The following is a 27,429-nucleotide window of genomic DNA, read 5'->3' on the forward strand; positions in this document are numbered from 1 at the left end:
ATGCTTGCCTCGAACAGTACTCTAGTCCCTGACTTGTCCTTGGACGCTCCATGGCCTTTGGGGCGATGAGCATTGCCTACCCTGGATGAAATAAATCCCTCGCTTGTCTCCAGCTCATACTTGTCTAAAGCTAATTTTTGATAAGCCCAAAATGGACAGCCCTCCAGAAGTTGTGACTCAGATAACCTTCATTGATTCTCTTCCACTTTAGGAGTCTACTGTGAGTAGGGAAAAAAATGCTCATTTTCTGGATAACAGGAGCTCATCGGGTCTGCTTTTTATAATAGGCCAATCTTGGACCAGGGGAAGATGGCAGGCAATAATTTTGGATTTTGTCAGGACTTCCCATTTGACCCCTAAGCAGACCACTCCTCTGTCCTCATGAGGGGCAGCGTGGATGGACCATGCAGTGGAGTGAGTTAGGAACTGGGGCAGTTGGGGTTATGGGTGACCTTTTTTTTAAAAGAGAGGGAACTTGCTCCGGAAATAGGGAGGGTGTGCAAAGGGAAAGAAAAAGTAAAGGGAGAGGAACTGAGTCTCTTACCTCATAAACCTGGAAAAAAATAGGGATTGGAAGTCAGCATTTTGAGGAAATAAAAAGAAAAAAAAATGAAAAGAAGCAGCAGCGACACTAATCATTCATTTCACACAGCTGTTTCACACAGCTGTTTCACACAGCGGGCTCCTGTCTGCACCAGGTGAAGTCTGTGGCCAGCCTTCCTCAGCAGGCGACAGGGACAAGACGCTCACTCTGGGTCACTCTCCCTCTCAGTCAGTCAGACAATGCCCTACACCTGCCTCAAGACTTTAGAAAGTTCATCCAGGGTCAGTTTAGAGCTATGGGGGGTAGGGAGGGGACGGGGACAACACACATAACAAACCCACCCCTGGACTAGCCAGAGACACCTCTCCCAAACCAAGGCCCCCTAGAATCTAGAATGAGTCACTTGTCTTATAAATTCTCTCCACAGTGAGAGAGTAGGGGAGGGACTGATATGTAATTCCCTCCTCCCCACCCCCCAGATATTTTCTCAGCTCCTTCTGTGGCCAAGAACATTTGACCGCATCAGTAGGTAGAGCCCCAGGAAAGCAGACAAGCGTAAAGACTGCAGGGCGAGTGGTGGTGGGGGAGTATACAACGGTTGGAGGAATGGGGACTTAGACTTTGTTCCCAGCAGACGTCAACAGACGTCACACTGACTGACACTTTACTAGAAGGGACTGCCTCCTGGTGGATCCTGAAAGGATCTGTTCCCTGCACTGGGGCAAATGTAACTACCACAGGTCAGCCCCCAAAACATCACCTACCCAGCTCTTCTTTTTCTTCTTTTTGGCATCAGCGTCTTTGCTGCTGCCGATGCTGGAATGGCTGGTGATGCTGTTGAGGCTGGAGATGCTATCTGAGGAATTCTGTCTCTTGATCCGGAGTTCTACGGGCCAGTACAGGTGGGAAGAACACAGAGGTAGATTTAGTGAAAATGGGAGGCTTAAGGAGTCTAGCTGCAGTCGACAAGGGGTGGGGGACCCACCAACTTCTAGGTGCATACTACTCATCTGGTGGGCTTTTCATCAACCAACAGAGAGTTACAGTCATGTTTCAGCAGAGAAGAAAGGGCTAACGTGAAGAAAGAAACAATTCTATTCTCAGGAAGCTCTCAGTCTAAGTGGGGCAGGGCGAGGCCCAGCATTTGGGAGGATTGCGTGTTCTGTGCTGGATGACACAGTAAGACCCTGTCCAGAACTAAAACAAAACAAAAGCAAAACCACAAGAAAGAATCCCCAGTTTAGTACAATAGAAGGGTTTAGTAATGAACTCAGATTGACTGTTTGTGAAAAGGACTTAATGAAGCTGGCATGAGACACTTTCATGCAGATGCAACCAATGTGTGTGTGTGTGTGTGTATTGTATGTGGGTATGTGGGTATGTGTGTTGTGAAAAGGACTTAACTGAAGCTGGCATTGGACACTTTTATGCAAATGCAACCAATGTGTGTGTGTGTGCGCGTGTGTGCATGTGTTAGCAAAGTCTTACTATGTACACCAGGTTGGTCTTGAACTTGTGACAGTCCTCCTGCCTTGCCTCCCAAGTGCTGGAATACAGGTATGAACCATCATACCTATTTTTTTTGTTGTTGTTGTTTCTCTATTTTTTTGAGATAGGGTCTAAAGGACTGGGGATACAATCTGTCTTCTTTAATCTGCTTTCCCGAACTGTTTCAAATACAAGGGAAAGCTTACAGCATAGTAAAATAATACACAGATGCCCTCTGCCCAGTTTAACCATTGCTAACTTTATTCTATCTGCTCCCTCCCCACTTTCTCACACAATCTGAAAATAAGTTGCAGATGACATTTTGCAACTAAGTGCCTGAAGATATAGCTCCTGTGAATATGGACATTTGCTCACAAAAGCATTATCAGGCCAAAGAAAATTAATCGTAATCCCTCTTATCTAACAACCAGCTCATGTTTAAGCTGCAATGCTTTCTGACCTGAACTGAGAGTGCAGTTACTGTGGGTGCAGTGGAAGTAGGGACTGGAGCACTCCGAGCCAGCTAGGGAATGACTGCAGCAATGGAGACCCCGAGCCAGGACAGTACCAGGACGGAGGAGGAGTATAATTGGGATGGTATAGGCACCAGAGTGAACTCCCTCCAAGGGCCAAACAGTGAGGAGGGAAACATAAATGGTATATTAAATGGCATGGTACTGAGGTTGATTCTACCTGAGCTGGGCAAAACTGCAGATGGGAAAGGGGTGTGTTGTGTATTTATACGAGTGTGAAGCTGAAGGGTTGCTGGAGTTTGAGGCCAACAAACTACACAGCAAGATCTTGTTAAAAAAAAAAAAAAGAAACAGAGATACTTGTACATCCATGCTTACTGCTCCACTATTCACAGGCAATGGAACCAGCCTAGCTGTCCATCAACAGGCGGACGATTGAAAGAAATGTGGTCCATATACACAATGAAATTTTACACAGACATAAGGAAAAAATGAAAGCTTGACATTTGCAGAAAAATCAATGTGACCAGAAATAATGTTAAGCAGACACAGGAAGACAAATATATTTACTTTCATATATAGAATCTAGATTTAATTTGTGTGTATGTGTGTGTGTAGGTCACAAAATTAGAAATGGACCATAACCAAAATGATCTTGAAGAGACCAAAGTTGGAGGGATCACCCTGTCCAATTTTCAAACTAAATGCACAAAGAAGTAATTAAGAAAACGTGGTACTGCCTAAAGATAGATACAGAACGTCTCATTAGAACAGAGTCCAGAAATAAACCCATACATTTACTTATTTATTTATTCAAATATTTATTTATTATGTATACAATATTCTGTCTGCATGTGTGCCTGCAGGCTAGAAGAGGGCACCAGACCCCATTACAGATGGTTGTGAGCCACCATGTGGTTGCTGGGAATTGAACTCAGGACCTTTGGAAGATCAGGCAATGCTCTTAACCTCTGAGCCATCTCTCCAGCCCCTTACTTACTTATTTTTGTCAACGGACAAAGGCAACTTTCTAATGTAATTCAGTGGAGAAAGCAGGCTTTTCATTAAATGATATCAGAATAATTGGCTGTTCATGTGTGAAGAATAAAACAGGACATGTATCTCTCACCATATATATATATTATAATATATATGTTATATATATTATATAATCTCATGAAAATGAAACTAAGTATGGAAAACTTGCCAATTTAGGCTATAGGAAACCCTGTCTCTAAAAAAAACCAAAAAACAAAGCAAAACTCTATTAAAAATGGAACAAAGACTTAAGTAGGATCTAAAACTAGAGATGGAGGGATGGTTCAGTGGTTAAGAACACTGACTGCTCTTCCAGAGGACCCAGGTTCAATTCCAAGCACCTATGTGGCAGCTCACAATTGTAACCTCAAGATCTGACAGCCTCACACAAACATGCATGCAGGCAAAATACCAGTGCACATAAACTATATATATATATTTAAAAGCCAGCAAAACAAAGAAAAATGGCTATGGATAAGTAAGAGGCCTGCCAAGCTGTCCCACAGGCCTGGCTTCTGGTAAAGGACTGGAGACAGAAAGTGTTTGGGTTTTTCATATGTGTGTTGGGAATGGAACTCAGGGCTATTACCGAGCTGCACCCCTTCACCATCCACAGCAAAGCATAACTGACTGCTGAGTTACCAAGGCTAACCTGTCAGATACCAGGGGATATCTGCAGTTTCTGGCTCTGTCGTTTGAACTGCAGGTTGAATCGTCCATGGAGGGGTGGAGTGATAATCAAGTAAAATCACGTACATGTATGTAAACCAACCACACATTTGTGCTATTCTGGAACCGCCTTTACTTAAGATTTAGTGTTTTTTTTTTTTTTTTGGTGTGTGTGTGTGTGTGCCAACCTTAGGAAAAAGTATCACACTTCTTGTTTGTGCCTGGATTTTATTATGGATACACAGAACCACATCTGTATGTATGTGACATGATGGTAGAACTGAGACTGTGTAGGGGAGGAACAGGAAGGAGGAGGGCTGGGAAAGGAACAGGTAGAGGGGAAATATATTCATCATATGATATGTACTTGTATAAAAACTTAAAAAATAAATAGAAATTTAAAAACAAACAAAACGGGGTGATTTCTTACTGGGCCTGGTGGCAAACACTTCTAACTCCAGCTCTTGAGAAATGGAGGCAGCAATGTAATTGTGAGTTCTAGGCTAATCAGGGCTACCTGATGAGGCCCTGTTGAGACTCCTTTGATGTTGATCTTTGGCTCTGGTCTAAAGGCTGAGGGAAGGGTAGTGGGCCTGGGGAGATTATAGGTCTCCTCTACTTCGCCCTGATCCTCAGGGGTTACGGGGTCACACTCTTGGCTCTCCCCACTGGATAATCAAGACATCACACTGCAGACTACCTAAGGATCCCCACCTTCTAGAAGCTGGATGTGAAAGCTGGCGGGTTATGGGCCCTGTACTGATCTGCCTTTCACCAACCTGGTCTTTTTCAATTCCCGTCACTCTGGCTAATATCCTACCTTTGGGTGTGGCTTCAGAGGCATTCAGTGCTCCCTGAATGACCGCTTGGGCCTCAGAATTCTTTTTCTTCAGGAAGTCTATAGTTTCTCGCAAATCCAGCAGCTCAGTGTCCTAAGCAAAATGACAGTTGTGCTGTTATCTGCACAGCAGGAATACTCAGCGAACCAGGCACGGGGTTCTACTGCTCCCGATAGAAAAGGCCAGGGAACTGGGAGTGATGAGCATGGGATGTTGTACCGACAAGCAGGCTGAGAATCGGGGCGACGAAGTGGGGAAATGGCCCTGAGGGAGGAGTGGAAGAACTGGCTAGGATGCTTAGAATTCACCGCCCTGGCCTCTCACCTTCTCCTCGGCTGTTTCTGCCAGGTGTCGCAAGCGGGATGTCATGTTCACCAGGCTCTGCTCGAAGGCAGCCACCAGGTTAGCCTGACACAAACAGACAAAGAAGAACTTAAGGCACATGCGGCTGTGGAAGAGGGAATGACTGATACAGGAGTAGTTAACAGATTTCCTGTGTCTCAGAGCTGACCAGTGCAAACAAAACCCTTGGTGGTTCTAAGCTACTGATTTCCCTGGGCAGACAAAGTGGAATCAAATAGGTTTTCTGGAGAGAATCAGCTCCTCTAATAACAGTGCAGTAGGTAGAGCAGGCTTTTGGAGCTTTTTGGGAACTTGAGATCTGGTTCTTATCACCTACCAGCGGTGTTAAAGTCCCTCCCTGTTTTACGTGGTTGATTGGTGGAAGGTTGATGGGAGAGCAACAGCCTCTACAGTCTTACCGCTTTTGGCTTAATCCACCATGGAGGGCCAGATCTCCTGGGACCAATGACCTCCCAGTAGGATCTGTCTGTTTTAGCTCTTCTGCAGCTGGCTGACTCTCTATTCTTATCTCCTCCTGGCTTTGGAGGGGAAGCCCTATTCCATGTAAGGCGGGGAGAAACTGGAGGCTGTGCAAACCACTTCAGGGGAATTCCACACTTTGGCCACTAGGTGTCAGGTCTACTACACAGGAAAAGGTGCTGGAACCTGGAGGCACTGGGGATCCTTAAGTAGGGCACGTCTGATTCTCTGGTAGGTGGGCTGGGGAGAGGTACCTCGTGGTTTGATCTCAAGCTAGCCAACTGGAAGGGTATAGGAAAGCAAATGAAATGAGATACGGAGCAGGAAAGGGACCACTCAAGGATGGTCAGTCTCCAGTGAGAGCACCGGAGCAAATGGAGTCTAGCAAGAGGCAGAAGGCTTTGGACAGGTCCCTGTGTTGTCTGCAAGACGCTCACTGTCTTCTATTATTTCATGACGTGATGTGATTTGTCCTCTCTGACCACGAAGTCAAATTTTACCAGTGTCCTTGGAGCCTATAAGGCTGGAGGCAGTCTTTTCTATGTTTCCTATAAATCTGCTGAGTTCTGGGCTCCCTAGTACACAGGTATCATGATCTAAGCATCTTTCTGTCTTCTGTTTAAATCTGAGAGAAGATATTGCCAAGTTTTTCAGGCTGACCTTGAGTTCACTATCTCAAACAGGCCTTCAACCCACAACCCTCTTGCTGTAGCTTCTCAAGCACTTGGAATTTTAAGCTTTCCCTCTCAAGTCCAACTCTCACCTTCTATCTTTTTTTTTTTAATTTTAAATGTTATTTGTATGTGGGTGTTTTGCCTGCATGTATGTATGGCACCATGCAGGCCAGAAGACGGTGCTGGATCCCCTAGGACTGGAGTTACAGATAGCTGTAAGCCACTCTGTGGGTGCTGGGAATAGAACCCAGGTTCTTTGGAAGAGCAGCCAGTGCTCTTAACCACTGAGCCATTGCTCCAGCCCTTCTTGTTTACTTCTAACACCACCATGTGCTGTCGGCAAGCAGCTTACAGTCCCTGAAAATCTAATCAAGAGCCTGGAGAGCCCCTGGCCTCCCCATGCATTTCTACACGGACATCTCCTCATCTGGAGAACTGGGCTTCCCTCCCTCTCCTCTTCCACTTCTCTTTTTCCCACACTGCACCTTACTCTAATCCCAACTCCAGATTAGGGTGCCTGTAGGACATTAGGCCAAGCGGTTCTTCTGCAGAGAATTTAGTTTTGAAGGCAATGCAGTGACCTGGGTGGGTCTCTTCTCAGTCAGGATGTGTCATCGTCAGCAGCATGGAGGTTCCATTCAACATGGCACCAGTTTGGTTCAACATCAGGAATCCTGAGACAAGCTCTGGGACCTGGCATCACCTCTCCTGCTTGAGGGAAGGGCTCTGACCTTGGCAAAAATCTAACTCTAGATTCAGAACTCACCAGATCTGGGTGTTTAGTTTATTCTCTCTTAGCCAAATGGAACTTCCTGTTCTGAGAAAACCCACCCTCTAAATTCATTTTCTGAACTAGCCCAGACTTGACAGCACCATGGCTGACAGACTGCAGTGTAAATGAATCAGGCGCAATGATGTTCTCCGCCTCCCTGGCGCCTCTCCCCTTCAACATCCCAGACATGAATATCCTAGGGTGTGCAGGACATGACCTAGGCCACGCCGTGACGGGTGTGGTATAGGATGATTCTTGTTTATGTTATACTTCTTTTGGTCCCAGAGAGTTGGAAGCTTGATATGAGCTTATAAATGGGACTTATGAACTAAAGATTTGGGAAAAAGAATAAAGATAATAACCAATGTGGTAAGGGAGCTGTTTCTTAAATATGTTGAAAACATGCAAAATCTTGGTGGACATTCTACCTGATTCCAAGGGCTAGGACTCAGGCCTGGCAGCTGAGTTCCCCAGAGAGAAGGGCAGACAGGAGAGTAGAAAGTATTGCGGAAGCTGTAGACGTGGTTATTTCTGCGCAAACACTTGGAAAGCTCTTGGAGACCCAGCTCAGCTGTTGTTTACAATTTGGGGAGAAAATAGGTCTTATGTTCTCTGCTTGCAATTTGGTCACAGGGGAGGAACTAGCCACAGTGGAGGTAGACAAGGCAACTCCATTTCTCTCCATCTCAGAACAGAAAAACTAAGGTCAGGTCTGGAGGAAGGTAGTCATTCTAAACGGGTGGGTTAAATGCAGAAACGAAGAATGTTGGTTCCAAAGCTAAAGCTCAAATTGATTCTGTCAGCTGTCCAAGGCAGAGTCAACTGTGAACCCACACAGGCAGCTAGAATGGGGGTTCAGCTCTGAGCTGGTCTTATGGTCACCAGACAGAATTCTAATAACCAGGTCTGTGCCTGCTCAGTTATGTAGCATCGATGAAGAGATAAACACACCCCGGGGCAGTGGAAAAGGGTTCAAGGGCTCAGTAATTAAAATGCATTGCTATTTTTGTTCATGTCCAATGGCAAGGTTGTTTCTGCTTCTCTGCAGAACCACTGGTCTCCGCTTTCTTTGGAAGGTCAAAGGTTACCAGATACCAACTTATCCATACCAATTAATTAAGGCAGGGAGAAATGGTTCTTAACGAAGGCTCAGAGAAAGGGAAGGACAGTCCCCAAGTCCCCACATCTTCTGTTGTAGCGCTGTGACGAGAACCTGCTCCCTGGGGGTCTAAACCCAGGTTAGACTTCATCAGACCACGTTTCCACATTGCCTGTGTTTAACTAGAGCTGGGTCTTACCCTGCTTCAGGTACTCACATTGGCAGAGAGCTGAGATGTCAGGGTGGCCACTTTTTCCTGGGATGATTCCAGTTCCCTACGAAGCTTCCGAATTTGCTGTCAAAGGAAGAGAGAGGCAAACTACTGATGGAGGAGGAAGCAGAGAATCCAGGAGGAAAACGGAGTGTGCGGTGGTGTTAACAAGCGAGGACAAAGGCTTTGTACCCTACCTCAGATTGCATCCTCTCCTCAGCCTGAAGAAGTGGGCACAGAAGGAGAGAAAGAGAGAAAAAGCAGGCGGTTACTATGGAGGGGCAGAAGCCAAGACCAAGTGTCAGGGCGGAGACAGGAAGAAGCATGATTGAGAGATGCAGAGAGATGAATGTCCCGTCTCCTGGCCCTGGTAGGACTGGCTCGGAGCTGCACTCAGGTTTAAATAATAGGCCTCTCTCTGGTGCTTCTCTTTAACCAGCCTTGTGACTGCCAAAAGGCTAGAGAATGAGACTGGCTGGTCTGAAAACAAACCTTGACTGCGAGCAACTTGAGGGAGTAAGGAATTGGGGTCAAAACCCACCGAAGAGTCAAAGGGTATCTGAAAGCCAAATGCCCTCTGTGGTTCCCCACAGTCGACATCTGGGTCAACTCTGCACGCTACTGGATCTCCAGGCTTGGGAACCCACTCATCTTGGTGCTGGAAACACTTCCCACTTCCCAGGGCAAGGAAAGGGTGCTATCACAAGGAAATCCTCACGTTTCAAAGGGGGGTGTGGGAGAACACCAGAGTTGCTTGGGAGTTGATGGCAGGGCCAGAAAGAACAGAGAGGACCCGAGGCACTCTTCTGAGTGCTCCAAGCGCAAGGTGTCTCCCCCTACACTCACTCTCAGGCCCACAGAGTAGAATGCAGGGACCGTAGTTCCCCATCCCCACCCAGCTACCCAACCAAAGGAGGTCTGCGGAATGTGGAATGGTTGGGGAGGGGGCTGAAGGGGAAGGGACTTCAATGGTCTTACTGAGGAGTAGGTGGACGAGGCACTGGAGGCCAGAGACAGCACCGAGCCATGAACTGAAAGAGAAGGAGAGCACAGAAGGTTAGCAGGGGGCTCCAGGGCCCAGAACTTCCTGGGAGGAGCCCTACGGCAGGACTTTGGACTCTCATTCTGGAGGGCATCTGGAGCAAACAGAAAGAACACCACAGGGCAGCCCATTCAGATGCCATCAGCCCACAGCAGGCACGTATCCGAGGACATGGTCCTGAACAGAGACAGCCTCCCCTTCCAGCTAGGTTCTCGGATGGCCTGGACTTGGTGGTCCCGTGCTCAGTCTGACTGAGGAGCATAAGGGTCCAGAGGGAGGGAAAGGAGATTTTCATGGGTGGTCAGCGTCTGCTCTGCTTAGCCAAGAAAGCAGGTTAAGTTGCAGCTCTTGTCGGAGCTGCTCAGAACCAATATTTTGATTCTGTGTCTCCTCTTCCCACCCTTGCAGTGCTAGCCTGTGAGCCTGGGGACCACTCAGGTGAAAAAAAAAAGCAAAGTGGGAATACTCTGTGATCACTCAACAGAGCCCACTGCAGAACTAACACATATCTATTAGGAATGCATCCTGAGAATAGTAATGGAGGTCTCATGAACCCCACGGCCTGGTCTTCCATTAACACCCAGATCAGCATCAACAATCAGATGGCCAGCCTGGGAGCTAGTCTTTGGAACATTCTAGAAAGATGATTGAGATGCCTAGTTGTATGGATTTAAGAGCGACCATTTTGTCCCCGTATCTCTTCTGAGAGACCGTGGGGAAGAAAGGCTACACGTAGAAGCTCTAGTTCTCAGAGCACCGAGGAGTCACAGCCACATTTAACCCTTCCAAACCTCAATTTCCCTTCCCTGGGCCCCAATGGTAGATGCTCCACCCAAAAACCCCAGCGCTAGGTGGTGCCACCCAAGGTTTCTGGGCCCCCAGATCCTTCAAAGTTATGGGAAGACAGAACTGAAATGGCCCAAGTTGATGTCCTGTGAATTATATATGTGTGTGTGGTGGTGGCAGTGGTGGTAGTGGAGGTGGTGGTGGGTGAGGGAACCCAGCGGAGCTGGGATGAGTGTGAACCGCGTCAGCATGAAGTCTCACCATCATCCGTGGGGTCTCGGAAGGATCCTGACCGAATCATTCCCTTGGGTCTCTCGGCCAGGGACAGGGTGCTCCCCATTTGGGAGCCGCTGTACAGCTCGAAGGCCGCCTCGTGGGTGGGGATGCTGTTGGAGCGGGTGATTCTTGGCGTGGTGGCCGCAGTGGGACTCACTGGAAGGACAGAGGGAAGGGGGAAGGGAGAAGGAGGGGGAGGCAGGAGAAGAGGCAGGGTCATCAGCTCTCGGGTCCCTTGTGGGGGACGGAGCAGGAGTCATTGAGAGGCAAAGGGGAAGAGGGGAGGAGAGGAAGGAGCAGTAGGGGGGCAGTGGGGGTGTGCAAGCAGCTGGAGGTTAGGATTAACCCCTCCTGGGAAGGTTGGGCCTAGATGGAGAAGGACTCCACCATCTGTTTTGAGAATCTTCCCTTAATGCTGCCTGCCTCGGAGCTGTCACTTTTGAAGGTTAGGCTGGGGGCCTGGCGGCTTTCCCGAAACCTTCACATCCCTAGGATGTGCTGATGAAAATGGGATGCTGTGGTTCTCGAAACACAACTGGAAAGCTGTCTTAGTAGGAACTGAGAATTCAGACCAAGACTCAGATCCAAATGATGAAACAGCACCAGTTACAGAGACGGGGACCAGGCTGTGGGATCCAATGGGCTCAGCCTTAGGAAAGGGAGCGGGGCCCCTGCAGAGCAGGCTCGCTCTAGGTCACTTTCACTCAGATCTCAAACTAGACTATGGCCTCTCTGCTCAGCATTCCCTGAAACGAAGGTCAGGCAGAGTGGATGAAAGTGTCAGCGAGGCTATGGAACCCACAGCTGTGGAATCTGCTGACCACAGAGGCCACCCCCACTTTTCCTTGCTAAATCGCTGCCTTTCATGATTCAAATCCTTGTGGAGCTCCCCTCTCTGACCTTTGGCCTCCAAATAGCCATGTGGATGTTTCCCTTGCTGATAAGGACCTGGGAAGAAGAACTCACACCTCTGTCTTACCCTCTCTGGACCCCCAAGGTGATTACTGTCCGGCCCGGTCCCTCATCCTACAGCACGAATAGCCTTTCTTCGTGTTTGGCCCTCAATGGAGATAGAAAACAGGCTGGTCCCACCCTGCATCTGACAAGCCCACAGAAGCCAGATGTGACCTCCAGTCCTAGTTCTCCTCAAACTTCCCACAGCCACGGCACAGGCTTGCTGCAAGTCCTCATCACCAAAGAGCTGCTTCCTTTCACACGGCTGAGAGGAGAGGCGGATTTAGACAGAGACAGCAAGCAAATGGCATGTCCATCCCAGCCCTGTCCTAAAGAGATTCGAATTACACCAGCCCTGGCACAGGGTTTCCCAGAACCAGGGCTGGTGAGTGTCTGAGCTGGAGCCAGGACCGCCTCCTGAAGCCAGTTTCCCCATCCTGTCTCTGAGTCAGTCCTAAGGCCACTTCCTTCTCTCCCAGTTTTCTCTTCTCCACAGGCTTTGGAGAGGGTGTGGCGTGTCTAGGAGGAGTCTTAGTCAGCCTGCCTTTAGGGCTAGGATGGCCCTGGCTCAGCCAGGGCGGTTGGTGAATGTGGACTTTCTTTTTTGGAGACAGGCCTCATTCTCTGCCATCAACAACCCTTCTCTGCCTGCAGCTCACCAGCCCCACAGATTGGAATCACCCTGGAGGCGGCTGCTCCTGGTAGTACTTACTGTACATAAAGCACCAGTCTGGAGCTCAGGGCCTCGGTTTATAGTTTTCCCACGTGGTCATTCAGACTCGTTGATAGCCTTAGGACCCTACAGCTTTTCAGTTTAGGACTTTGGAACACTTCGTCTTTAGTGCGGGTTGGTAAACTGAGGTGCCATGAAACAACCCACTACATGTTGAGCCAAGCATGCCTAGCTTTTTGCCCCACTCTGCAGAGTGATCCCTGCTTCATCTCTCGCCACAGCGAGTGACCACAGACACTGACCTATGTTGGTAAGCTGGCCCTTGGCACTCAAGGACATGGAGAGGGCAGGGGGGGACGGCAGCTCTGCCTGGTCGTCGGATTCGGGAAGTCCGCCGATAGTGTGGGAGTGCCGCCTCTCCTTGGTCTCCTCCTGGGACTGAAGCTGGTACCTGAAGAAGTAGCAGAGGAGCTTGGTCTGAGCCACTACAAAGCGACACAAAAGGCTGAGCCAGGCAAGGGATAGTAACTCAGCATTGTCCAGAACGGATGGATGAGGCCTTAGGACCTCCTCTCCGCTCAAGGCTCTATGGCTCCATATGCAGGCTTTCAGGTGACAGGTATCCCCATCTAGTTGAGCAACTGGGTGCTGTCCTGACAGAGGAGGACCCACACTCCTGTCCCTTGCCTATGTGAGTGGCCTCAGAGGTTCACTATGAGGTGCTGAGTTGAATCAGGGAAGGCCATAGGGCTATGATGGTATAGGACAGCATAAGTAAGCACACGGTTCCTGTGTGCAAACTCATTTCTCCTTTGACAGCAAAGAAAATCACTTGCTATGAAAGCTAATACATTTGACTATTAGTTTGCAGAGTGCTATGGGTGGTGTTTTTATAGGACCAGGTACAAATGCCTAAATTCATTCACGGGGCCTGGGTTAGGTTGGGCTGGGATTTTATTTTATTTATTTTTGGAAGTGAACTCAGAGACCCACTTGCCTCTGGCTCCCAAGTGCTGGGATTAAAAGTGTGTACTACCTAGCTGAATTTTTTTTTATATATACGCCAGGAATCTTGGGTATATGGTAGAAAAACAAAACAGGCCAGGCAATGGTGGTACATGCCTTTAATCTCAGCACTTGGGAAGCAGAGGTAGGTGGATCTCTGTGAGTTCAAGACCAGCCTATGTACAAGAGCTAGTTCCAGGGCAACTAGGGCTGTTACTCAGAGAAACCTTGTCTCAAAAAACAAACAGACAAAAAAATACACATAAGGGTTACCTGAGGCCTTTCTTGGGAAGGGTGTTCCGATCCCGCTGATTGCTGTGGAGAGAGAGGCACGTGAGTTCATCCTGGAAACTAGAGTTTGGGACCACAGGTCTGAGGGGTATAAGCCTCCGGAGACAGGACAGCAAACTATGAAAATCTATCTCTATAAACAAATACTAAGATGCTCACAACCAAATTCTTGACTCAGAACTTGGGAAGTGTTTGAAATGTTACATGCTTTCCTCTTGTGAGGAGTTAAGATGTAGTTAGGCATCTAAGAGGTCATACTAAGGATGGTGAGAACCAGGACGTGATGGGATAGGACTGACTCTGCACCTGGGCGCCAAAGTGAGATGAGGACGAGAACTAACGAGACTTCTGAGATGTCATTTAACTGATGAGAACAAAACAAAAACACCCGAACTTTGCAACTCGGGGAGTTACAAAGGAATTAATTAACTAAAATGGAAATAATTAATTATCTAAATAATAATCTAAATCTAATTTAATTATCTAAAATGAAAAAAAATCAGAAATCACAGCTTAGTAATGGATGGACCTGCTAGCGGCCAAACGAGTCTGAGGCACGCTCAGCTGTCTCCTCTGTATACCTGTCCAGTTGTCCAGCTCTGGGGCTTCCACTCCAGGGCAGCTCTTCGGTCTCTTCTTCTGATGGGGCAGCGGGGGCAGCAGGCGGCGGGGGGACAGGAGAACTGCTGGGGAAGGCACTGGGCAGGCTCATCGGCATCTGGAGGGACTCCATGCTCCTGTGCAGGCCTGAGAGTTTGGGGTACATGCGAGTCTCCTTTGGGACACTGAAACCGCTCATCAGCTCCAGGCCCTGGGAGAAGCTGGCTGAGTTAATATTGAGGATGGGTGCTGGACTGGGGGTGAAGCAAGACGGGAGAGGGCTCCCAGTTGATGAGCTTGTAGCATGCAGATCTGGGACCTTTGAAGCATGGGTGTCGCTGGAAGATGGTAGATCCAAACTGTTGGAGTTGACCTTGTCTAGGTTGGCTAGTGACGGTGGCTTGACAAAGCTTTTAGCTGTGGCCCTGAGAGGAGTGAAGACAAAATAAAATACTCAGAATAACAAATTACAGGGCAACAGGCAATCCTTTTCCAGCTCCTTTCTCTTCTGGCTGCTCACTCAGCTAAAGGTTATTAGGATGCTGTTGACAAACCAATCGGAAGGAGAATCCATACCTAACTTATGGCACCTCCAGTCGTAAGGAAGACAACACACGCATATGGGAAATGTTCACACAGACACAGTAAAACCATTCACACTGGTACTAAAGACCATGTTGACACGGAACAGCAGAAACAAAGTGAGTTAGCAAACACGCGGAAGACATGCCACAGAGGAGAGGGGCAGGACCCACAGGAAGGTCTAGAGACAGCAATGGATAGGCCATGACACATCTAGTCTAAGGCTGGAGAAACAGAAAAGGAAAATGTTGCCCAGTGTGGGTACCTGAGAGGGGTTGGCGGCAGCTCCGTTAACTTGGTGGCTGGAGGGTGGCTTGCTTGGTTCTTAGGAGTGCTTTCTGGGGAGCCAATGCTCTTCAAGGAGATGTTGTCTGAGTCCAAGGCCACAGCCTTGGCTTTGGCCTTCTCCTTTTCCCGATCTGTCTGATTGACAGGAGCAGGAGCCGGAGTGGTCCGACCACTGGCAACCTTGGAAGGTTCCTTCAGTCTGGAGGGTGTAAGGCCTCCCTGTTTGGTGCTGAGGAGACTGGGGTCAATGCTGCTGCTAACAGGGCGAGGTCCACCCCGCCCGCCAGTCACACTCATTGAACTGGATTTGGCCGGCCTGGGCAGGCTGCGATACTGGATGTTGGACCGGGCTCCAGGCGCCAGAAATCCCGGCTCTGCACTGTTGGACACATCTAAACTCGTCTTGCGCCCATTTACTGGTTTTACAGGGATGCCTGAGGACTTCTGGATCTTGCTGAGAGTGGCTGAGCCACCTGTCTGCATGACAGTAGCTGTGCCAGTAGCAGGGGGAGGCTTCTTATAGCCAAAGGATCCTGAAGTAGAGGGGCGAGCGATGCCCGAGGGAGGCTTCTTAGCATCACTTAGGCGGTCCCGGCCAGCATCAGAAGAGGAGCGCTGTAACCCAGTGTTCTTTACTGTGAGCTTGCCCTTGTCTGTAGCTTTGCCTTCAGGCTTGCCTGAAAGGGGGGCAGGAGACAGAGGAGGAGTTGCTATCATGAAATCTTGGTTTTCCAAGACAAGGTTTGTCTGTGTAGACCTGGCTGTCCTGGAACTCACACTATAGACCACACTGGCCTTGAACTCACAGAAGTGCTGGGATTAAAGGCATATGCCACCACTGCCTGGTCTATATAATACCTTAAAAACACTTTTCTTTCTCTAGAGGGGAAAAGGAATCATTGTCTATATATTATAAATGTTTAGAGACCTAAATATGGATAAACAGGTACTGGATAAGCGGATACAGTCTCTTGCCGGAGGGACTATGGGAGGAAGTAGGCTTTCATTTAATTTTTATTGTTTTCTGTGGGATGGTTTATTTTAGTTAAAATGGCAGAGACAACCGCAAAAATGATGAAGAAGTAAGTGTGTCTAATAATGGTCAAGGAAGGACGAGAAGAAGGGGATGCAATGTATTGATAAGAAAATGTCTAGACACTAAAGGGAAATGTTGATTAAAGCTCAAGGTGACCCCAGGGGCAAACCCTGGGAACAACATACGTAGAAAAGATACCGTCTGTTAAAGCGTTTCTGCAAATGTTTGCTATCACTCTATAGGTTTGTGGTCATTGAGGAAAACCACTGAAGAAAGGTCTTCATCCTTGTCCCTTCCTTTATCCCAACTCACCTGCAACTTTGAGGGCACTCTGGGCTGTATGAGTGATGGGAGAGGTGACAGCCACTGGTGGGGTCTTGCCCTTCTTCAGGGACCCCGGATGCCCCAGGCTGATGGGCTTTTTCAGTTCTCCACCCTTGGAAGAGTCATCGCAGCTTTCTGGTCGCTCTCTCCGCCACTTTGAGGTCCCAGGTTCCATCTTTAGGCTGCCACTGTCGTACTCCAGTTTTTTGGGGGCCTTCTCCTCTGATTCACTAAACCAGTTCAGCCCACTTTCTGCCAGGGAGCGCTTCTCTGAGTCTGTGCGCAGCTGCTGAGAAAAGGGCAGAGTAAGCCACTTACACAGGGGTGGCGGGAACAGCGGGCTGAAGGGCCTTGATTAGCCCATACCCTTAAGTCAGCTAGGGTTTCCCTCCACCCCCAGCGCTCCAGGGAGAAGATACATTATCTCTAGGGTACTTTTTCTTCTCCAATTGGAAAAGCTCTTCTATGTATCACTCTAGATAGGTGTGAGCACCAAATACAGTCACCATGGCACCATGCACCACATCTCCACAGACCTTGCCCAGTTTGTTTTGTGGTACACCTTGACCTGGTGGCCTATGTGTTTGCGACATCACATACCACTATTGTAGAGCTCCTGCGGGAAGCCGTGGGAGTAGTGGGGAGGGAGTTGAGCGAGGAGCTGGCATTGAACTCTTCGGAGCTGAGGTTGTCGGAGGCATCGCTGAGCCCACTGCTGATGGAGCTGCTCTCATCCCAGCTGCAGGACAGGAGGGAGAGAGGTGAGCAGTTAAAACTGAAGTCAGTGCTAGAAACAGCATTTCATGGAGATGATGAATGCTTTTATACTATTCTCCCGAAAGAAGAAAGTCTGGGGTTAGTCCTGGGTCTGCCAATAATTCAAATTGTGACTTAAATGGTCTTGTAACTTGGTGATAATCTTTTATGAACGGAAGAAGCAGTTGGTATTTAGCAAGAGACAATATTATATTTCCTTAGCTGGAAAGCTATGTTATATAGACAAGGAGGGTCTGCTGAGATGGCTCCACGGGTAAATCACCTGCTGACCTGAGTTCAATCATAAAGGCTGAAGGAGAGAACTGATTCCGTAAAGTTGTCTTCTGACCTCCGCACGTGCAGTGTGGCATGCACACAGCCCTACACACATCATGTACACACATAACAGCAATAAATAGCATTAAAAAAGATAAGGCGCTTTGAGATCCATCCAATTATGCAAACCTTCAGATGTAAACAGCCTTCAGCCTTACAATCTTGCAGTTTGTCCATTTTTAGACGTGTTTTCCAGGCATCCCTGTACTTTCTAAAACTTTCTATACCGAGTAAAAGAGGAGAGCAGAGACCTCTCTTTTTTTTTTGCTGTGCTGGCAACTGAATCCAGGTAAGCATTCTACTGCTGAGTTATCCCTCCAACCCAGACTTCTCTTTTCTAGAATTTTCTGACCTGTCCCTTTTCATTGCTCCCCTGGAGTCAGGCTCTGCTCCTGTGTAGCTCATCTGCTTTTCTGGTAGAGACCCTAACCCTAGGGCGCTATGGCCAGGCAGAGGTGCCAGAGTCCTGCTGGACAACCATTCAGTACACGTACACACACACACACACACAGATACGCACACACACACACACACACACACACACACACACACACAGATATGCACACACGCACATACACACACGCACGCACATACACACACGCACGCACGCACACATGCACGTATGCACACACACGCATGCACACACACATGCACACACATACACACGCATGCGCACACACACACGCATGCACACACACACGCACGCACACACACGCGCGCACACACGCACACATATGCACACACGCACGCACATGCACGCATGCACACACACATGCACACACACACGCATGCACACACACACGCATGCACACACACACGCATGCACACACACACACACACGCATATCAGATACAAGGTACTGAGGAGGGATGTGTCCGACATCTGTACTTAACCATGTGTGTTTGAAGGCCCATGTGTATGCTCAGAATGAACTTACTACACCTTGATACTCTTCATAGCTCAGTCCTTGCACCCTTCCTCTGCTCAATTTTTTTTTCAAGACAGGGTTTCCCTGTGCAATGCTGACTGTCCTGGAACTCACTCTGTAGACTAGCCTCAAGTTCAGAGGTCCACCTACCTCTGCTTCCTGAGTGTAATTAAAGGTGTGTACCCATCACTGCCTGGCCCTCTCTTCAATTTTTAAGTTTAACAAGTTATAGTTGGGAACTTTATATTTTTATAATAAGTTTATCTAAATATCCAAACCAAACAGCAACTTCTGCATGTCCACCACTGTTTTGATCTACCTTCATGTGTTGGCACAGGCTTCTGCAGAACCATATTCCCTAGAGTGTTGTTTGTTGCCAGGTGAAACACAGGGCCTCACACACAGGAGGCATATGATCTACCACTGAACTATATCCCCAACTAAGTAACTTTCTTCTTTAATTTTGACACATAGGCTCACTAAGTTGCCCAGGTTAACTCTGAACTCACTATGTAGCCCAGATACCCATCCTCCTGCCTCAGCCTCTTGAGTAGCTGGGATTATAGGCCTGTGCTACCAGGCTCGGCAATAATCACTGTTTTCCAAGCTCAAAATTTGCCTCTTAGGACCTTTCTTCAAAGGTTTCCTGTTTCAAGCCCTTCCTAAAATGATCTTAGCCTTCGTTTTGGCTTGCAAGTCTCAAATTGAACACAAGGTTCCATAAGCTTGCTACACTGTCTGTTTGTACCTTAGGAATTAACCTCTAAGTAGTGTCTGCTCAGAATGAGTTTGTTTATCATCTTTGCATGTGTAGTGAGAGGGCTAGAGACTTTTTGTGCATGTGAATTTGCCGGTATTTGGAAAATGCTTCTTTTTTGATTTATTTTGAGTTTCAGATCATGGAACAAAAATCAGACATACAAGTCATTTATGAGCTGGCCTAGACTTCAGCTGGCTTCCTTTCTAATTCATGTGCTGGGAATAAGAAAGTGGGTGGTTTGGCCATTTGGCTTGGCTGCTCTGGAGTGATTTAGCCAAATACATTGAGAAACAGCAGAGAAAACATGGGGATTATGACACATGGCCGAGTTACTTAGATTTTACTGCTATTAAATATAGCTGTTACTGAGTGACCCCTGTGCTGTATATTAAGTCTCCCTTTCATCCAGGGTTGAGATATCACGCACCCCTTTTTGCAGAAAAAGGATACCGAGGAAAGATCAATGCTGATTTAATGATCCTATCAACTCTTATGGGCCCAGATAAGATCTCTGGCAGGCACACAAACAAACCACTCACAGCGTGTTCTCTTAGGTCAGAGACAGAGGAAGCCCGGAGCACTGAACCTTTCATCTGAGATTAATTATTGGTAATCAAGGGCCTGCAGCAGGGACGGCTCTCTGTGGACAAGGCTCACACAAATGGAAGACTGCGGCAGTCCAGGGATCCAGGATTCCTTTACTGGCCATTATGACAAGACCGACGCCAAATGGCGGCACGGAGGTTCCTTTTTCTTCTTTAAAAATCCATTTATTTTCTTTGTTTATTTGATGTGTGTGGGTGTTTTGTCTGCATGTCTGTCTGCGCGGTACATGCATGCCTGGTGCCCACAGAATCCAGAAGAGGGGTTCAGATCTCTTGAGACTGGAGTTACAGATGGCTGTGAGCTGCCATGTGGGTGCCGGGAATGGACTCTGGATTCTCTGGAAGAGCAGCCAGTGCTCTTAACCTTTGAGCCATTTCTCCAGCCCCAAACATTTATTTCCTCGGAGAGAGTTCAGGCCCTGCTTCCCCAAAGCCATTCCTGCTGAGCTCTTGGCTACAATGAAACATAAAAACCTAACGTGAGGGAAGACTAGCTGGGGGTTAAAATTTTTCCCAGCAAATTTGCAGGTTGTGCAAAAGAATCTTCTTCTGTCGTTACCTAAGGCTTAAACATCTCTATTGGGGGTGTTCCATTGGAGGGAGCATATTTCTTTTTTAAAAAATCAGAAAAGTAATATGCTATGGTGCAGAATCAAATACTACATAAAAAGAAGTGAAAAGGGGAAAAAAATCTATTTTCACTTTCAAGGTAACTTCTGTTAACTGTTTTGTGTGTTTACTTATATCTCCTGGCCACCTCTGACCCCTGCCAGGCCACACATCCACACCTACAGACTTGCTACTTAAGCTGGGGCTTCTCAGCCATTTTTTGCTTTACTGAGCTGTCTCAATGAGTGCACTCTTCCACTAGTCTCCTAGGAAGTGTTGCTTGTGCTGCCCTGCTTTCTGCAGGCTGGCAGGTCCCTGACCAGAAAGCCTCCTGCCTCTACCTTCCATCTTGCCTTAGGAGGGCGGGGCTTCCAGATACGAGCTGCCCCCTCGTTTGCCTTTTTTCTTTTCTTTTTTTTTTTTTTTTTTTTGAGACAGGGTTTCTCTGTGGTTTTGGAGCCTGTCCTGGAACTAGCTCTTGTAGACCAGGCTGGTCTCGAACTCACAGAGATCCGCCTGCCTCTGCCTCCCGAGTGCTGGGATTAAAGGCGTGCGCCACCACCACCTGGCTCGTTTGCCTTTTTTTTTTTTTTTTGCCAGTTCTGGGGCCTAACTTAAGTCTTCAGACTTTTGCTGCAAGTGCTTTTACCCACTAAGCTATCTTGACAGTTCTTTTCTACATCCTTTCTCCTTGAGACAGTCTCGTGTTGTCTAAGTTGACCTTTAACTTGCTGTGCAGCTGAGGATGACCTTAACCTCTTGATTCTCCTGTCTCTACCTCCTAAGTTTTTACCTTTGATAATTTTTCTCTTTATTTTTCAGTTCTCTGCTAAAAGTCTGTTATACAAATAATGTATTTTTAGGCAGATACTCTTGAGTTTCCCTCCCTCTCTCTCTTTCTCTGGTTTTCCGAGACAAGTTTCCCTATATAACAGTCCTGCTATCTTACTTTGTAGACCAGGCAGGCTTCACCTGTCTCTGCCTTCCGAGTGCTGGGATTAAAGGTGGGTGCTACCACTGCCCAGCCTCTTGAGTTTCTTAAGCTCAGCTACTTTGTCTGAAAAAAAGCCGTAAATTTATCCTCTCTCAGACTTTTAATTTCTGTTACAATATTTTTAACTCTAAGTGTTCTTTTTAAAACAATACATCTTTCTTTCTTTCATAGCTTCCCTCGGCTCTCACAAACATTCTGAGAGCCCACTCACTCATTTGGAAGGGAGGTTTACAATCTTTTCTCACAGACTTTTGTACCACAGTACTTTGTTCTATTTGCACTGGTCAGCTTCGGCTACACAGTGAGACTATCTCGGGTGTGAGCGGGGGTGGATGAGGGAGGAGGACTAGCATTAGAGAGATCAGTGATCTAACCAGAGATATAACTGATAGGAACAGTGATCTAATCACAGATATAACTAATAGGACAGTGATCTAACCAGAGATATAACTGATAGGAACAGTGATCTAATCACAGATATAACTAATAGGACAGTGATCTAACCAGAGCTATAACTGATAGACCAGTGATCTAACCAGAGATGTAACTGATAGACCAGTGATCTAACCAGAGCTATAACTGATAGACCAGTGATCTAACCAGAGATGTAACTGATAGACCAGTGATCTAACCAGAGCTATAACTGATAGACCAGTGATCTAACCAGAGATGTAACTGATAGACCAGTGATCTAACCAGAGATGTAACTGATAGGATTCTTTTAGACTTTCTCATGTGTTAATGATGTGTGGCTTCTTCTGCATAAGAGAAGGACACTAGCTGTCTTAGAACACAGTAGGACTTGCCATCTGTGGCTTTAGGAAAGTAGGTAGGACTGAACAGAGTCACTAAAGCGTTTTTCTCTTGGGTTGATCAGATTTTCTAAAGACGAATCTTCCAAACTCTAGCTTGAGGGTCAAAGTCCAGGGTTTTGAACACTGAGTTGGAGAAGCAGTGTGGAGGTTTCAACATTCAATATGCAAAGTTTCATTAGTCTCTACTCGCTTTGGTTCAAACTCTGTGCCGAATTATGTTAGGAATCTCTAGGAGCCCACACTTCAGAGACTCCTGTTTTCCCTATCCAGAGCTGTCTGCTGCTGATGAGAAAAGGCCACTGGAGGAGAGGCCAGGAGAGTCCGTGAGGTCTTTGCAGTTTTAACCAGTCCTCCTGTTTCATTTTACTGCCAGCTCCATAAAGGTGGTGAATGCTGTCACTTGCTAGACTTCCGAGAGCTCTGGAGCACAAACAGCACCACTGCCAGTCCTCACTGCTGGGCTGGGGTTCGGCTCCACGGCTCAGCACCACTGCCAGTCCCCACTGCTGGGCTGGGGTTCAGCTCCAAGGCTCAGCACCACTGCCAGTCCCCACTGCTGGGTTGGGGTTCAGCTCCAAGGCTCAGCACACCACTGCCAGTCCCCACTGCTGGGTTGGGGTTCAGCTCCAAGGCTCAGCACCACTGCCAGTCCCCACTGCTGGGTTGGGGTTCAGCTCCAAGGCTCAGCAGCACTGCCAGTCCCCACTGCTGGGCTGGGGTTCAGCTACAAGGCTCAGCACCACTGCCAGTCCCCACTGCTGGGTTGGGGTTCAGCTCCAAGGCTCAGCACACCACTGCCAGTCCCCACTGCTGGGTTGGGGTTCAGCCAAGACTCAGCACCACTGCCAGTCCCTACTGCTGGGTTGGGGTTCAGCTCCAAGGCTCAGCACCACTGCCAGTCCCCACTGTTGGGTTGGGGTTCAGCTCCAAGGCTCAGCAGCACTGCCAGTCCCCACTGCTGGGCTGGGGTTCAGCTCCAAGGCTCAGCAGCACTGCCAGTCCCCACTGTTGGGTTGGGGTTCAGCCAAGACTCAGCACCACTGCCAGTCCCCACTGTTGGGTTGGGGTTCAGCCAAGACTCAGCACCACTGCCAGTCCCCACTGCTGGGTTGGGGTTCAGCTCCAAGGCTTAGCACCACTGCCAGTCCCCACTGCTGGGATGGGGTTCAGCTCCAAGGCTCACAGTCCAGTTCCCACTGGCTCCTCTCATTTCTAGCCCGGCCATAGCCCTCACTATGAGCTCTTCTTCTCTATTTACATAGGGTCTTTCCCCCTATTTATTTATTCATGTGTGTGTTGGGGGAGACATGTGCTGCATGTCACAGCTCAAGTGTGGAAGTCAGAGGACATCTGGTGACATTGTTTTATGTCTTCTATCATGTGGGTTCCAGGGACTGAACTCAGGTTGTGAGGCTCCTTTTCCTGCTGAGCCACCTAGCCAGTCCTCGCCAGGGTCCTGATGTGTAGTCCCCTTAGCCTCCTCAGTGCTGGCGTTATGACAGGCACACGCCTCTTCTCTTATTCTTTCTATTAATACTTTTATGACTTAAGAACAAAGTCTTTATTGTCATTTTGCTCTTGTGGTTGTTGTGAAACATATCAAATGCAAATCAGCAGCAAAATGCCCAGATGACATTTCACAGAGCTTGTTTTGAGGGAGTAGGGATATAATATACCTTGGTGGACAGCTTTTGAGTCACTGAAGAGAGGACAGATTTAAATTTCATAATCTAATCAGACAGGAACAGAAAGAACCATCCAGAAGATTTTTTTTTTCAATTAAGCGCTGTAGGAGAAAGTGGATGGATGGTCACTGTCCGTCCTGAAGCATAAGGCTGCTTAAGAAGGAAGAACAGAAAATCTTTACGAGAATTTGCATAGTTTATCAGCTAATGACTCGGTAAACAGCAGCCATTCAAGAGAGCCGGGAGGAGAAAGGTCACGGACATTTGGCCCCAGAGAATAGAGAGGAGCGCAGAGCTCAGACAGTGGAGAGTTACTGCATCTGTTGTTTGGCATGCAGAATCTCCGTGCTCACTCAAGGCTCCAGCTTGCTGTCTCCCTCCTATCTCTCTCTGTATTTTCAGTCAAAGGAGGAACTCTCTGCCCTTCTTCATGGCCAGTACCGAATGCTCTTTGGTTCTTCCTAGTTCTCCTTTCTTTTGTTTCTCAAGCAGATCTCAGGTGGAGTCAAGAGAGCTAGGTAGCATCAAGCTAGACTTAAAAAGCCGCCAGGACATAAAAACAGCAGAGAGGCTTTATTATTTTATAATCTAATCTTTTCATAAATGCAAACATCTGCCACCTCCAGGCTGCTGATGTAGAGTAGTGTAATATTCGGATTCTGGGAGAGCTGCTGAAAGATCACGATACTTTATCACTTTCGTCTACTTTCAGAATAGAGGAGGAAATGAGTCCGAGTAGTCACATGACATAGGGCAATGAAAAATGAAGAGCTTGTCTGGGGGTGGAAATTTCTAGAGTGCTGGAACACATTCTGAGAGCTAGAGTTGTCTCTATCGGATACTTATTTTCCCATTTGCAGTTATCTCCTAATCCTTCTTCTAAAAGGAACATTCCTCACCTCCCTTCCACTAAAACCAACAGACCCCCTCTTTTCCCATTGCTTTACCAAATACGTCAGTATAGCTCTTCAATGCTTCTTACCTTACAGTCTCATTAAAACAACAACAACAACAAACCAACCAAACAAAAACACCTTAGGCTGTTTACCTCTTGCTCTCACATCAGTCTCTCCCTGACCTTTCCCCTGCTTTTGATTTGTTTCAGGGTTCTATCCTCTTTCTCCAATCAGTGGAGGGCTTCCCACTGGTCCAGCTACCAATCCTCCCTCTCACAAATGCCACATTTTACCAGAAGCCTGATCACCCTGGCATGCAGCACTTAGCAAGCCTTCCGTTAGCTCCTCCTCACTAATATGGTAAAACCAGAACTCCACAGCTCATTGATCAGTTTCTCCCTGAGTCATTATGAATGCAGTATGTGATTACAAGCACAGAAATCAGATTCAGATTGACTAAGGAGTCTGAAGATCTACTGATTTGCCTTCTGCTAAATTCTACTTCAAATGGGAAGGCATTTTGAGCTCCTGTTATTTATAGACATAGGGACAGCTGCTATGGGCATTCAAAAATGAGTGGCTGTCCAGAATGAGCTTATAGAATAAGATATAAGTGAAATAAATACCATAATGTATGAGCCACTTTTCCTGGGTAAGTCTAGCTACCATGCCTCAGCAAAGAAGCCTCTCTTTACAGCAAATGGAGGCCATCACAGAAAACCACAACCAGACACAATGCAGTGATCAATAGATCACGGGGAACCCAGCCTCAATAGATACATCCACATCACAGCTCCTGCATATATGGCTCAAGGACAATTTAGAAGGGGGGGAGAGATTGTAAGAGCCAGAATACCAGGAAGTCTGCGGTGAAACAGCCTCTCCTCAAAACAGCTGTATTAACAAGGCTATGGCAATATCAACAGACACACAAATAGCACTTAGGGGCAGAGGCAGGTGGATCTCTGTGAGTTCGAGGCCAGTCTGGTCTACAGAGTGAGTTCCAGGACAGCCAGGGCCACATAGAGACCCTGTTTCAACACACACACACACACACACACACACACACACACACACACACACACAAATTAATAGCTTAAATTTTTGTAAATAAATAAATAAATGTAACTACAGATCTAAGGATAATGCACATAGAGAAACAGAGAGGACAAGAGAGATTCGTTTGTGATTTCTTAATTAGAACTGTGATTTTGCCAAGTTAAACAGACATAACGTCCTGTGGCCCCATTATCTCATTTGATCTCTGAAGACATGAGCTTGCAGGGGAATCTGGCTGTCTTCACTGTGTGATGATGTGGGTACTAATGAAGATTCTGGAGTCAGGGCATTGTCCCAGGGCTTTCCCATCAGTGGACACAGGCCCTGTCCATCTCACTTGGTCATCTGGCCTTTCGTCAAGGCTAAGACCAAATGCTACATCTTCCACAGGCTTCCCACTGGTCCTCCTTGCCAGGAGACATCTCGCCCTCTTCTCCTGATTTCTCTCTTCCTCTATGGGAGCACTTTCCCTAGAGATGAGTCTGTATCTGTCTTCACTGGAATAAATTTCTCAATCCATCTTTGCTTATATAGTATCTTGAAATAGCAGGCACTTAGCTCAGGGACTTGAATTCCTGGCTTTTAAAAAAGTAGGAAAGTGAAAACCTCAAGGAAGTGGCAATGACTTTGGGACTGCTAGGAACATGACTGGTAATTTGTTTCTAAATAATCCTTGCTCTGCGTATGTGGAGGGGGAGGGGAGCACAGGTTATGAGCATTGTCTTAGAAGTTCCAATTATGGGGGCTGGAGAGATGGCTCAGTGGTTAAGAGTATTGCCTGCTCTTCCAAAGGTCCTGAGTTCAATTCCCAGCAACCACATGGTGGCTTACAACCATCTGTAAAGAGGTCTGGCGCCCTCTTCTGGCCTTCAGGCATACAGACAGAATATTGTCTACATAATAAATAAATAAATATTAAAAACAAAGAAAACTATGTATTTAAAAAAAAAAGAAGTTCCAATTAACTGTTAAAATTCATTATCTTTTCTAGAACATAACTAACCTTTTCTAGAACCCTAAACATATTTATAGGGGCTGGAAAGATGGCTCAGAGGTTAAGAACATTGCCTGCTCTTCCAAAGGTCCTGAGTTCAATTCCCAGCAACCACATGGTGGCTCACAACCATCTGTAATGGGGTTTGGTGCCCTCTTCTGGCCTGCAGACATAGACACAGACAGAATATTGTATACATAATAAATAAATAAATAAATACACAAATAAATAAATAAAAACATATTTATAAAGAATATGTTATACTTCTCATTGGCTAATTCTGATATCTTATTATCTGCACGTCTGCTTCTACTGACTATATTCCTCCTTAGCCATTTTTCTAGAGTCTTGCGGTTTTGTTTTGTTTTTAAGGATGACAGAAATCTCTGAGAAAGGGCCACAGTTGTATGGTTTAGAACGAGGCTCATCTACTCCGTAGAACAGCTGGGCCTGGGCCTTGCTGCAGATTTACTCAGTCAGTCTCCAAGGCAGGAGCAAGACAGTCG

The 27,429-nt window shown here is 47.3% G+C and overlaps 1 protein-coding gene across 7 annotated transcripts in view; it reads right to left on the reverse strand.

Annotated features, from left to right (window-relative positions):
• The window catches only part of Nav1 (neuron navigator 1), a 253,222-nt gene that overhangs the window by 19,410 nt on the left and 206,383 nt on the right, over nt 1–27,429 (reverse strand). Inside the window, exons 7-19 of one of the 7 annotated variants that reach the window (XM_075988064.1) lie at nt 17,087–17,225; nt 16,475–16,772; nt 15,104–15,803; nt 14,238–14,681; nt 13,639–13,680; nt 12,663–12,811; nt 10,719–10,889; nt 9,608–9,660; nt 8,827–8,850; nt 8,636–8,713; nt 5,376–5,459; nt 5,033–5,144; nt 1,309–1,430 (exon numbers count right to left, since the gene is read on the reverse strand). In XM_075988064.1, coding sequence (XP_075844179.1) covers nt 1,309–1,430; nt 5,033–5,144; nt 5,376–5,459; nt 8,636–8,713; nt 8,827–8,850; nt 9,608–9,660; nt 10,719–10,889; nt 12,663–12,811; nt 13,639–13,680; nt 14,238–14,681; nt 15,104–15,803; nt 16,475–16,772; nt 17,087–17,225 — 2,416 coding nt within the window. Of the gene's footprint in view, nt 1–1,299; nt 1,431–5,032; nt 5,145–5,375; nt 5,460–8,635; nt 8,714–8,826; nt 8,851–9,607; nt 9,661–10,718; nt 10,890–12,662; nt 12,812–13,638; nt 13,681–14,237; nt 14,682–15,103; nt 15,804–16,474; nt 16,776–17,086; nt 17,226–27,429 lie in introns of all 7 variants that reach the window. The other 6 variants (XM_075988062.1, XM_075988063.1, XM_075988061.1 and 3 more) reach the window with 6 other exon arrangements.

Source organism: Microtus pennsylvanicus, chromosome 10 (assembly GCF_037038515.1).
Source record: "Microtus pennsylvanicus isolate mMicPen1 chromosome 10, mMicPen1.hap1, whole genome shotgun sequence".
Lineage (NCBI taxonomy): Eukaryota > Metazoa > Chordata > Mammalia > Rodentia > Cricetidae > Microtus > Microtus pennsylvanicus.